This window comes from Populus euphratica, unplaced genomic scaffold (genome assembly GCF_000495115.2).
Source record: "Populus euphratica unplaced genomic scaffold, PopEup_1.0 scaffold773.1, whole genome shotgun sequence".
In the NCBI taxonomy this organism is placed as follows: Eukaryota; Viridiplantae; Streptophyta; class Magnoliopsida; order Malpighiales; family Salicaceae; genus Populus; species Populus euphratica.
Window position 1 is genome coordinate 169389 of NW_011500300.1, and position 13550 is coordinate 182938.

Consider the following 13550-nt stretch of genomic DNA (forward strand, 5'->3'; position numbering starts at 1 on the left):
TTCATCGGTCACATCTGCGTTTGTAGGTGGTGTTTCCTATGAATTTTAAATACATTTTCATAGTTGAATCCGCACTGCAGAATAATACAATTCATGAACTTCTTATCACAAAACCTTTGGCATCTTATTCTAGAAATGAAACATATCGCAACTGTCTCTACAATTTCATAGGTAATCCAATTCCTATCTCTCTTACTCTGGTGTGAATTTCGCATCCTACGTGTTGCCAATTATTGATGCCTCACAAAACCAATCAAACATTACAGGAGTGAGTCCAAGTCGAAAGAAGCTGCTACTTCTACTACCACTCATGGTTAGAGAATCAAAATCCTGAACTTGTCCATCCCTGCCTTGCATATTTGAAAACATGCAAGTTCTTCACATGCCACAGAAAATTGTTTTGGCCTCAAAATAAATATGACTGTTTGGTGGCTTACAAAGCATTGAAACATCTCCGCTGAGATGAAAGTAGAAGAAGTTCAAGCAATGCCCGATTTTCCGTCATTCCTTGTCTAACTGTTGAACACTAACTGGTTCGTTACCACCTTTCATGATTTTCAAAGAATGAAGCTGATACTAGTTTACAAGATGATATTTGGATTACTAATGGTACGAGAAATTAAACTGTGTACTTGTATGATATAATTAAGAATGATAATATAGTTTATAAATGTGGAGACCGGAAAATTCCCAGTTCGCAAGGAAATATCTTCCATGGACACGAGGATAAGTGTGCTAGGTAATGACAACCAGGAAGAAAAATATACTGCAAGAAAGAAAAGATCAAACATGGGAAGAATCTTTTCAAGTAAGAGGATGTGGGTATGAGAGGAAACCACCCCAACTTATTCTCGAGAGAAGATTAGAGTTGAAAACCTCACGGACAGAATTTCAGAAGGATGGGAGAATGAAACTTCCCCTCTGAAATTCTAAAACTTGTGTGGGAAACAAGAACTTAAATATAAATGAGTCTTACACCGTGAAAATGATCTTTAACTCAATGGTTTAAAATTAGTAAAATAAATATAAGAAATAAATACACCATAAATTGAGGTGAAGCGTTCAAAAAATCTAATTGCAAAATATTGATAAATATGGTTAACAAGCAGTGTAAAATAATATCGGTGGATGGATAATTACTTAAAAATTACATTGAAACTTGGAGGGGTGATATTTTTGTGCATTTGGAGAGGAAAAAAACTCCATTCCCTAGTTATATCGAGGCCGACATCATTGTTATTAAAAGGAATGGAAAGAAAGAACTCATTTCCATTTCAAATTCTTCTTTCTTCAAAATTATTGGTGAGAATTGATTAGGGGTAAATTATTGTAAAATTAAGAGGGAAATCACACAAAAATGGGGAAATCAAGAGATCAAATTATTAGAGGGAGAAACAAGAAAATTTGAAGAGGAAAGAAGGAAAGGAGAATGGAGATGCAATGAATTCCTTATTTTTGTTCCAAATTATTGGGTAAAGTGTTGTAGTAGCCTAATTTCTTGTTAATTTGTGTTTCAACCTCATTACCAAACTAATTAATTAATGTGGTTTTTTTTTTGTATAAAATTCATGTTTAAAAAAGGATCAAAGGCAAGGTCATCTAATCTCTTTAGGCTCAAGTAAGCGTTGAATTCAAGTACATGTAGATCTGGCAAGCTGCCAGAACCAACATCCTTAGACATAACTATTGGGTCGGGCGAGCTGCCAATAATTCCTAGACTCATGCTAAGCTCAAATACATGTAGGTTTAGTGAGCTATTAAATCCAACAATTCATAGGCTCATATACATCCTAAACTCACATACACAAAGGTATGACGAGTTGTTAGACCCAATATCCCTAGGGTCAAACTATACATTAAGCTCACGTATATATGAGTCCAACAAGCTACTAGGCCCAAAGATTTACGAGCTTAGGTATATTCTGAACCCAAGTATATATGGGTCTAATGAGTTACTACACGGAATATCTATGGGCTTAGACTACAAGCTAAGCTCACATGTGTATATGTAGTTAGTTATTAAACCTAACAATCCCTAGACTTAGCTACGTGTTAAGCTCAAGTACATGTAGTTTGGTGAAATGTCAAACCCAATAATCCATAGGCTCAGCTATACACTAAGCTCATATAATATGGGTTTGGTAAGAAGCCACACCCAACATCTTTAAACTTAGTTATATATTGAGCCCATGTACATATAGGTCTAGCGAGCTGATACATACTAAGTCTAAGTACATGTGGGTCTGACGAGCTGCCAGACCCTGCAAGCAATGGGCTCAGCGACGTATTAAACTCAAATACATAGAGGTCTAACAAGCTATTTTACCTAAAATTTCTAGGTTCAGATTGCGTGCTGAGCCCATAAACATATAGGTCTAGTTAGCTACTAAACCCAACAATCATTGGACTCATCTACGCGTTAAGCTCATATACATATGAGTTTGACAAGTTGTCAAATTCAAGATCCCTAAGCCCATATACATGTGGGTTTGGCAAGCTGCTAGACCTAATCATTATTGGGCTCAATTACGCATCAAACCTAAGTACATATGGGTCTAGCAAGGTGTTAAACCTAACTTTTCTAAGCTCAGCTACGCGTTGAGCTTATATACTTAGAGGTCTAGTGAGTTGTCATACCTGACATCTCTAAACTCAGCATCTTACTAAGCCGAGATAGATGTAAAACTAACAATCTTTCTAACCTTCTTAATGAGCCATAAAACTCCATTTGTTTTTTTTCATGGACCTTACATAAATGTTATAGTTAAGGATACTTATATATCTACACCTCTAGGTATATAAAATCTTCAAAGGACTTGTTATTTATTATGTATTAATAATATGTAAGAAATGTTTATCTCTCACTAATAATGTGTAAGGGATATTTACCTTTTTTTAATAAATGTATCAATAAAATATATTTTTCTTGTTAATGTTATTAGGGCAAGATGACATTTCAACCCCCTATATCTATAAAAGAACAAGACTTATAAGCTATAAAGACTCTATGAATCCTTTAATGAAGAAAAAGGTTTATAATCTTTATTATTTACTGTAAATTTATTTTTAAAGTCTCTTCTTAAAATGTCATTGTCTTTACTCTAAAAAAGATACTTACTTAAGCATCAAGAGTCTTGAAATCCACCGAGAAGACATTTTGCATGGATCAACTACCAGTCATATGGTTAATGAGAATAAATCACATTATTAGAACTAAAAGACTAATTGATTGTCTAAGATGTAAGCCTTGCTCCTCAAACTATTTGAAGTTTTAGTACATCATCAATTATTGCTATCTGTGGGGAATGATAAAAAAAAAAAAAAAACCCATCAATTTTTCTTCATGAATTGGTTTTTTACACCCTTTATTGCTATTAATGATAGATAATCAAAACACAAATGTAACATGATATGCCACGGGCTCTTTGCAATTACTAGTATAACAACTTTATTAGAGCATCAAAACTTTTCAATTAAGTATGAGTCCTCATTAAGGTAGTGCTAGTTAGTTAAGGGAATCATTAAGCTTGATAAGCTCAATACAATAACTATGGACCAACCTTTATTATGGTTTTTAGTGACTTTAAGTTAAATTTATATTGCTTTTAAGCACTAGTATACCAGTTAAGAGAAGCTTTGTAGAGCTATAACATCACTCAATTAGAAAAATGGTTGTCATAACCCAATTTTGTGCCTCCTAGAATTGTTTTATAAAAAATTTAAAAAATAAAAAATAAAAATCTAAAAATATTTTCAAGACATATGGAGTTAAACCTTTGAACTACCACATACCAAAATACTAAAAGAATAGTTAGACTATGATATTTTGAAAAATAGGATGAAGACAAGACTTAATAGAAAGAAAATTGAGGGTGAAATCCAAACTTGATAAAAAGTGGAAAAATTAAGTAAGTTTAAAGACTTAATTAAACTTCTAACATGTTTAATTGAATTATTTAAAAATTTAATTGAATTAAAATTAAGTTTGAAAGTCAATTGAGCAAAAAATAAAAAAATAAAAAACAATTAAGTTTAAGAACTTAATTAAACTTTTAATGGGTTTTGTGGATTCAATCCAAGATTTAATTAAAGAAAAATTAAGTTTAAAAGTCAATTAAGAAAAAAAAAGAAGTTTAAAGACTTAATTAAACTTTTAATGGGTTTTGTGGATTCAATTAAGAACTTAATTGGAAAAAATCAAGTTCGAAGGCTTAATTCAAAACAATTCACAAAGATTTGAAGAGTAAGGGATAATTAAAACTTTGAAAGTCTAAATTGATGCAATTAGAGGTTCATTTGAAATAAATTTAAAGATTAAATAATGATTGAGGGCTAAATTGAAAAATTTCAAAACCAAAAACCAATGTGCAAAAAGGCACGTGAGTTTGAGAATTGAAATTAATCAACTCAGGGGTTAATTTGAAAAAAAATTAAAAATTTAATGGTCGGTAAGTGTCAAATTGAATAATATAGAAACTGCGGAATAACTTGGAAAAGGCAATCAAATTAAAGGATTTAAATCAAGGTTTTGAGGGAGGCAATTGCAAAAATTAAGAATTTTCAAGGTCAATTGAGGTGTCTATGCTGAAATTGAAAAGGTAAGGACCAAATTGAAATTTCCTGAAATCACAATTAAAAATCCTACTTTTTAGGGCTTAAACAGATGACATGTCACTTTTTTTTTTAATGAAGAGATTAAATGACACATCATTTCATCCATGTTTACTTCTTTTTTAACCAAAAAGGCTAATCAAGATGTCACTTTCAAGTGAAAGAACATAGCATCTCTGACCACTTTAGGGGCTCCAACAACCACCACTCGACTGTAAAACATCTTCTCTACAAGGATTAGTTGCTCTTTTTAAATATTTACATCTGATTTGCTTCAATGATGTTGACAACGTCTTATCCTAGTTAACCTCTTTTGTGTTGACAGATGCAGGCTGAGTGGGAACCAACCTTTTAGTAGATGAATAAGGGGTTATAGACATTCAGATCATATGAAGTTTGTTCATAATGATATATATGAATCTCCTTTATATGATTTATATCCTCCTATATTATATCTCATTTGCCACTGTGATCTCGCCAAAATAGTCCACTAGGTCAGTCATAACTAAAGAAGAAAATTGCATGTTTAAGCAAACTTCTTGGTTGCTTTCTATTGATAGGTTTGAGCTCATAAAAGGAAAAAATAAATCAGAATATATATTTCTAGAAAGGTTGGTGGAGAGGATGAGCAAGAATCTTTCATAAACCATCCATTTGTGTGAAACCACTATGGTTTTGCAACTTTTAGTTTTAGTTTGCTTATAAAAGAGTAAGTGTTCTTGCGTAAATGAAGGTTTATTTTAAAGGAAATCACAAAGATGAAGAAAGGAAACACAGTGAAATTGAGGGGAACAGCCTATAATTGGTTAAAAGAAAAGCTATAATTATTGTGTGTTAAGAAGGGAGGAAGAGAATCAAGATTAATCTCACATTGAAAACAAGTTAAGAATTATAAGGAAATAAGCAACTAACCTAAATAAGAAATCAAAATCCTCCATACAAATTATACCTTCAAACTTTGATGGGATGTGTAGCTTAATGATAACACCATATCCTCCTCTTTTAATACTTTATTGAACTATTGTTTGATTATTGGTTCAAATATTATGCTTTGGTTATTAATTTTTTTGATAACATTTGTATTTAGATGCATTTGTTTATTTTTTAAATTAATATCCATATGTGTTAAGATTGGATTTAAGGCATAGATTGTTATCTTAATGTTGTTTTGATGTAATTTAATGTTGTTAAGAGGTATTCTAGCGAGTTTAGATTCTTAAACAGTTAGATAAGATTGTTTTTATTCTTGTTGTTTCTCAGCAAAAGCATGGTTGTGTTATTCTTGGTGGAAAGTGGGTTGATGAAACTAAATTTATGATAATGTTAGTCATGAGTAGATGTTAGAATCAATAAAATAATGTTTACAATTAAGTCTATCCCTTTTTGTTTTCTTATGTGGCTTTATAGCTAAATCTCTGTTTTTATTTGTATTTCCTTTCTTTCATGTTCTTGAGAGTTTTGGTAGGTCAATATAAGCATGCTTAAAGTTGTTTTGGTTTTGTTTAAAGCTTGATATTGGAACTTTATCTTTTTTATGGGTTTCAGGAAGATTTTATGTTCACTGTTGAACATTCATGGATGCAGATTTTGATTTCCTACAAACTAATGTTTTGGCTTTATATATACACTTTAGTCGAAGCCGAGACTCATACATGTTTGTTCTCTGTCATTAATTTATCTATTAATCTCTTATTTTGGATTGATTAATCCTTAAAAGTTTGAATGTTAGGGTTTGTGTTCTTGGTTGTCAAGCTTGATTTTTAGTCATTTTTGGTTTTTTATTCTTATCCAATGCATCATTTTGTTTCAATTTTACATTATCTATCTATTGTGCTTTTCAATTGATGAAATATGAACTACATCATTGATTGTATTTCTATGTTCTTTGGTGTGTTTTTCATGTTCTTAGCAAAATTCAAGCAAAACAATCTTTTGATCTTCTCTTTTACAAATACGAGAATGAATTTTTTTCTTTTTTCTTTTTTTTTTTTGCTTTGCTTTTAGGCTTTGGGTTGGGTTAAGTCCATTGAGATAAAAGCGTGTTTGGTATGCAAAAAACTTTCCAAATAAAAAAATATTTTTCATATCCTTAAAATGTGTTTGTCAATCATGACCTTAAGGTAATTTTTAAACTTCTAATTTTTTGCTAAGGGTATGTTTATCAAACACCCTATTGATTTTCTAGTAGTGTTTTTTTTTTTGTATTTTCTAAACATGGCCCTTGTTTTTTAATTAAATCAATTTATGTGTCCAATTGATGTATTTGTAATTTTTTATGTTTCTTATATTTCACTCTTTATTATTTATTATTTGGGATTGTGACATGTAGTGAAGTGTTTTTTTGATATTAAATAACATTCTTTATTTTAAAAAATGTAAAAACAATTAAAATCTATCTTTAAAAAATCTACTAAATATTTTTAAATTATATGTGGTCAAGTATCTCAAATAGAAATTATATTTGCATAAAAAGAATTAGCATTTTTAAAAAATACAAAAATTAAAGAAAAAGAATTATTTTTATATCTTTACATGCATATTTGGATTTAATAGCAAGTTTATTGAATTCTTGAGAACTTGACCAATATTTTAATAACACCAAAGAAATTAGTTTGTTTATTTTAATTCCTTTATTATAAACTTATATGTATTCTAGATATTAAAAGAAACAAAAAAGAGATACAAAAAATTATTATCTTATTTTTAGAATGACTAAGATTAACCCATAAAGTAATGGTTCACTCAACTGGGGTGAACTTGTTTTGACTATTAAACAAACCAACGATTAGAAAAACAAATCAACTACATATGGGTCTGGCGAGCTGTCAGACCTAACAATCATTAGACTTAGACTATATGTTGAGCCCAAGTACAAAGTTGTTTTTCATAAATTATATAAAATGAAAGTAAAAAATAAAATAAAAATAGGAATGATGAGGGTTATAAAGAAAACAAGACTACACATTGAGCCTACATACATATAGATCTAGTTAGCTGCTAGACCCAACAATCTTATGGCACAACTATATGTTGAGCCTAAGTACATGTGAATCTAAAAGTTGATAGGCCCAATAATTTATGGGATTAACCACGTATTAAACTTAAGTAAATATGGGTTTAGCAAGTTGTCAAACTCAACACCCTTATGCGTGGTTACGGGTTGAGCGCAAGTACATATGGGTCTGATGAACTGTCAGACCTAACAATCCCTAAGCTTAGACTATGTGTTAAACCCAAGTACACGTGGGTTTGTCGAGCTACCAAACCTAACAACCTCTAGGCTTAGCTACGTGTTGCATTCAAGTACATGTAGGTTTAGTAAGTTATCAAACCTGATATCCTTAAGCTAAGCATCTCATCGAGCCTAGGTAAATATAAAACTAATGATCTTTCTGACCCTCCTATTGGGCCACAAAACTCCTTTTATTTTTTTCTTATAACCTTTAACATAAAATGTTAAGATTAATGGTACTTATCTCTCTACATCTCTAGGTGTATAGTTTTTTTTTTTTTTTCAAAATGACCTGCCACTTATCCTATAATAATAATGTATAAGGGATATTTATCCTTCTTTAATCCATATACCAAGATTTTTTTTCCTCGTTAATGCTATTAGGACAAAACAATACTTCAGCCTTTTACAAAAGAACAAGACTCATGAACTATAAAGACCCTATAAATCCTTCAATGAAAAAAAAGATTCACAAATTTCATTTTTTACTGCATATTTATTTTCAAGTCTCTCCTTAAAATATTATTGTTTTTTTATCTCAAAAAATACTTATTTAAATATTAAAAAATTCCCAACCAAAAAAGATCTTTTGCAGCTATCAACAATCAATCATCATAACCAATTAGTAAAAATTAAAATTATTAAAATTAAAAAATTAATTAATTATCCAAGATATAAATACTACCCCCATAAACTATTTGGATTTTAAAGACATCATCACAGAACAGTCTTCTAAAATGTAGCGTTTACCTTCTAAAATTTGATACTTTCTTTGTTTAGTGTCGGCAGTAATGTTAATAATCATTTCTTGTTCAAAATTCCATCATCCTCGACAATGTCGTGAGACATCAAGTCGAAGTTTATAGATGATGCCAAGGGACCGATTTGCTTTGTTTTGTTTTGAGTGTTATATTGTGCTCGGTAGAGGTAAATTGGATGCGGAAGGTAGCCATGTATCTTTCATGCGTGGACCGACTGATCATGACATGCTATCAGCCTTCAATTGCCTCTCGACTCAAGACACCTCGATCGAAGCATGCAAGATTGCTCCATCTCCATTTTTTTTTTTTTTTTTTTTTGAACTTCAAGAAAAATAAAGCACACATCTACCTTCAATGCCACCCCCATGAACAACCTACCACCTCCGAAAGCACAATAAATACTGAAAATTTCGTGCAGTCCGTGGTCTGGAACACGTACTTCTTCCTCTCCTCTGGAGAACCATATGACCATATCAAATCTCCATTGAATAGACTATATATCTCAATAAATTAACTTGCGGTTTGCAATAATTTGTGAAGCAAAGCTGTCAAAGTCAGATTCATCTTCTCTGTGATTTCATTGAACACTCAAGGCTGTTGCCATTTCTTAATCAGCATTACTTGTATTATATAACGATGTACACAGAAATATCTCTTCTGCAGACGGGCAGCCTCCAATGGAAATACCCAACAAATACCTAGTTTTTTATTTCCATAATTAATACGATAAATAAAAAAAATACAACCCAATAATGGTGTTGGACTAACCACATGTAACCAGCTGATTCCAGGAGAGTCCAGGCAACTGGCCACGTGTGATGCCAGGGCAAAAGGAATCGGTCCCCATCCCTACTTTGGACATTTGCTACGCAACAATGACATATGGGTCCCTCTTTTGATGCCACAAAATAAATTTGATCACCCAACGTCCAAGCTTTTTTTATACATACATTTCTTCAAGTCGACTTGTCAAAAATTAAAAAAATAAATAAACATACACAGATAAGACGTGGTTGCCACCAAAATGCGCAACGGGGCAGGAAGGAAGAGGTGGTTCACAAGTCCGCCGCTGCCACCAAAGCAAGGCAAAATGCAGCCCATGGACTTCGCTACTATAAAAACTTGACTCCAAATTAGCTCCGACGGTCGGCACCCCTCCCTTGGCTTGGATACAAGGCATTCGTTTCGGCCATCACACAAAATGGACAGCCGCCTAGCAAACAAGTTTTGGCTCACATGCCCCAGCCCATGGCCCCTATCCTTTTTGGTTCATTACACTCCACCTATACGCATTGTAAGCTTATCGTTCAAGTGTCTCTTTCTTTCTTTTTCTTACTTTCATTGCTACCAGTAGAGTGTCTCTACAAAAATTCTAAAAAATGGGGTGCCAAGAGGGAAAAAAAAACTATTCCAAGTCCCTTTCTCAAGCAGTGTTATACATTACTCACATGGCCTCTGATTCGTCCGAAAAGAGGACAAAAGCCGCCCTCCGTGAAGTCCACCCTCCTAACCCCCTCTGCAGTGTCAAGTGTGCACCCCATTACCCCATACCTTGTGACTCTCACCACTAAACTCACGGACACTACTAAAAGGAAGTGAGTACTAAATAAAGAGAAGAAATTCACAGGAAATAAAACAAAGCAAATGGTGCCCGATCAGACCAGACCGGCACCGGCCCCGACACCGACACCGACACCGACACAGAACAAATTTACAATTGCAATTTGCAATTGATATAATAATTTAATGGCATTAAAACACGCAATTCGGACACTTCACTGCTACTATTTGTCTATTCCATTCAATATGAACTGTCTCCCTCCATAGGAGGTGGACAGCTTTCTACCTCTTCTTTAGCAGATATGTTCTGTTTTGCACTAATTGCTGCAACTTTTAACAACACACCAAGATGCACCACCATAACAAATTGAATGTCCCCCTTGTTTTTATTTTTATTTTTCGAAGGCAGGAGTGATAGAATAGAATACAAATCGCCTCAGAAATGACTTGAAATTAAAACTAAAAAAAAAAATGAGGTCTTATGAAGAACAAATGCCAAAATATGAGAAATTATAAAACAAAAAAAAAAGAAATAAATAAATAAATTAACAAAAAAACGTTTCCTGAAGGGTAATTAATTTACCGGCGAGTAGTGCAGAGTTTTTCAAGGTGGGCGTCCGTACAAGTCGTATGGTGCCCACAGTGCATCAAGAGGGCACGGTTGCTTTGAGTCGAGCCTGAGCCACGGCTTTCCACTACCTGACCAATGCAATAGACTAACCGGACCCGGATGCAAGTCCCGGCAACTCCCTCTCACATTATCTCCACCTAACCCATGTTGGTTCCACCGGTGCCCAATCGGCGCCACGTGTCCCGCAAACACCAAAAGATACGACGGCAACGAACCCAGTTCATAAATCCGGTGACTCTTCTGGATCTCCATCCACCTCTCAATCCGCTTCGTGTACCCGGCCCATCTCCATTTCACCAGATCTATCACCATCACTCCAGTGTTAAAGTAACAGGGTTTCCGCCCCCGAAATGTCCCTGAAAACCGCTTCTCGGACCAGAAATCCGCCGTGAAATACTTAGTGAAGTTGGCGTGGCAATATTCTGGAGCCCCGATTATTCTAGAACCCAAATTAGTTGTCCACAACTTTGCAATATCATCAACGACAACTAGATCAGAGTCCAAGTAAATCACTCTTTTAACACATGGCTCAAGCAAATCAGCCAGATAATTCCTAGCATAATTGAGTGGCTGCTCCAGCGCTTGCCTAACTGAGCTGGAAATGAGGCTCCGAACAATCTCCGGATCGAAATAATAAACTTTGAACTTCAATTGAGGGAAAGTGGATCGAACCAGGGATTCCAGATTGGTCTCAGATACTAAAAAATGGAAGAACACATTCTCCGGACACATTGAGTGCTGCAGAATTGAGTGAACAGCAGCAACTGAGCCACGAAGATACTCCACGTCGAGAGTAATCGCTACGTGGACCAATGAAGGATCACAGACACTGGTTTTGCCTCTGCTTTGGTGGTCGGAGAAGCCGCATTCATCAGCATTGCGGAATATAGTCGATTTTCGGAAGGATAGTTGGGTGCGGGAATCTGCAGGGGAGAGAAGGGGGAAACGGAGGTGACCGTCGAGATTGGAGGAGTGAATGGCTTCAGCTGGAGGGAAGGATTGGAGGGACGGAGAGAGTATAATCATGACGAGAGCGGCAGAGAAGAAGCCTGAAAATCGTAGAATCCAAAGCATTTTCGCACCGTAAATCCCTCTCCTCCTCCTCTTCTTCTTTGATTTGAAATCGAACCGATCTGCCACTATTGAAATAAGGGACGATCGAAGGAACGCCAAGGTTCCCTTGAGGTCCGCCAGGCTTGCTTGGTCTACACTCTCTGTAGCAGCAGTTGATGCGTGGATTAAATGAAAGGAAACTTTCGATTCTCTCTCCCACCCTTTTCCTTTCAAAGTAGTATTACCGTGAGAACGAAGCGACTACAAGAATCCATGAAACGAACCAGGGCGCACAATTAGACCCTGGTGCTAGTGTGCGCCACCGTGAACTCTACCCCCCCTCCCCACCTTACCTGTACCCTATCCCTCAATAAAATGAAAAGAGAGGAGAGAAGAGAGAAGCAGGGCAGAGAGAGAGAGAGAGTGGGGAGCTTTGCCTTGCCTTGCTTCGCTTCTCTTTATCCAGCTTCGCTTTGTATTGCTTTGCGTTTTCCACCATAGATAGAAGGCCAACTCTCTAATTTTTTAAAAGAATAATAAGATACAATAGTAAATGGTGGCAGAAGAATTTTAGGAAATAAAAATCTGTTATCTACGATTTGATAAATAACCGTATTTGCATTGCGGGGAGTAAAACTAGCAGTGCTCTTTTTCTAGAAACAAACTTACAGCTGTCCTTTTCTTCTATCACAGTTACGATTTTGTCCCTATACCTTCTTTGTGGTCGCCTGTCCTTCCTCCTGTTGTTAACCATTTATCTTGCTTCCCTTACAAATAGAATCTCAATTCAATCCTTGATGAAAGAAAAGAATGTGCGATTATTGTAAATACATACTTTTAATTCAGAATTAATAATTTTATAATTTTATTCCATAAAATAAAATAAATATTATATAAACCAATAAATTATTAAAAAAGTCTTCATCGCTAGTATAATAATTTAAATTATATTGAAAATATATAATTGTTAATATAAGTTCTCATGCTTTTTTTACATAAAAAATATTTCTTTAGCTATGTATACCGTAAACAATTAAGATTAACATCCCCAAATATTCAAATGATTTTAAATAAATATTAAAAAAGAAACATGTTTCCTTGTTAATGGGCTCTTTTTAAAAAAAATAATTACCAAAAGTTTCTTTTAAAACAAAAACTTAGATATAATTTTGAAAATAGGTTTTAATATAAAAAAACATGATGAATTAAATAATTCTATAATATATAAATAATAAACTTTAGAAAAAATTATAGAAAATATTTACTATAAAAATTTTTAAAATATTTGCATTTTAGAAAATTATGCATATCTAGTTTATATATAATTATTCAAAAATAAATTATTAACAATACCTTGAAAGATGCTAATATTATTTAAAATAATTACATGATTGAGCAATTATTTAAACATCATTTAATTAAATTCATTTTATAACAATTAAATTATAAAATACAAAAAAAAAAGAAGAAGTCAAGCTTGTATGGGCTAGACATGCATGCTTGTCTCACATGAAAATTTAGACTCATAAACCTACGCTTACACACCTAGTTTTTATTTATATTTTATTAAAAAGGTAAAATGCATCACCCACCATGGTCAACAACACGTTGTCCATTAACTATCTTTTCTTATTGCTAAAGGTGGCTCTAGTAAATGAAAAATAAAAGTCTAAGATTTTAGATTAAAAAAACCTATATCTCA

At 33.5% G+C, this 13550-nt stretch overlaps 1 protein-coding gene across 1 annotated transcript; it reads right to left on the bottom strand.

The window, feature by feature from the left end:
- Positions 1-9201: 9201 nt before the first annotated feature.
- On the bottom strand, positions 9202-12481 carry LOC105113353 (probable galacturonosyltransferase-like 7). The gene is made up of 2 exons (XM_011009506.1): positions 10748-12481; positions 9202-9887 (listed from the first exon to the last, which is right to left on the bottom strand). Exon 1 carries the CDS (start codon positions 11867-11869, stop codon positions 10769-10771), a length of 1101 nt encoding a protein of 366 aa, XP_011007808.1. The 5' UTR covers positions 11870-12481; the 3' UTR covers positions 9202-9887; positions 10748-10768.
- Positions 12482-13550: the final 1069 nt, after the last annotated feature.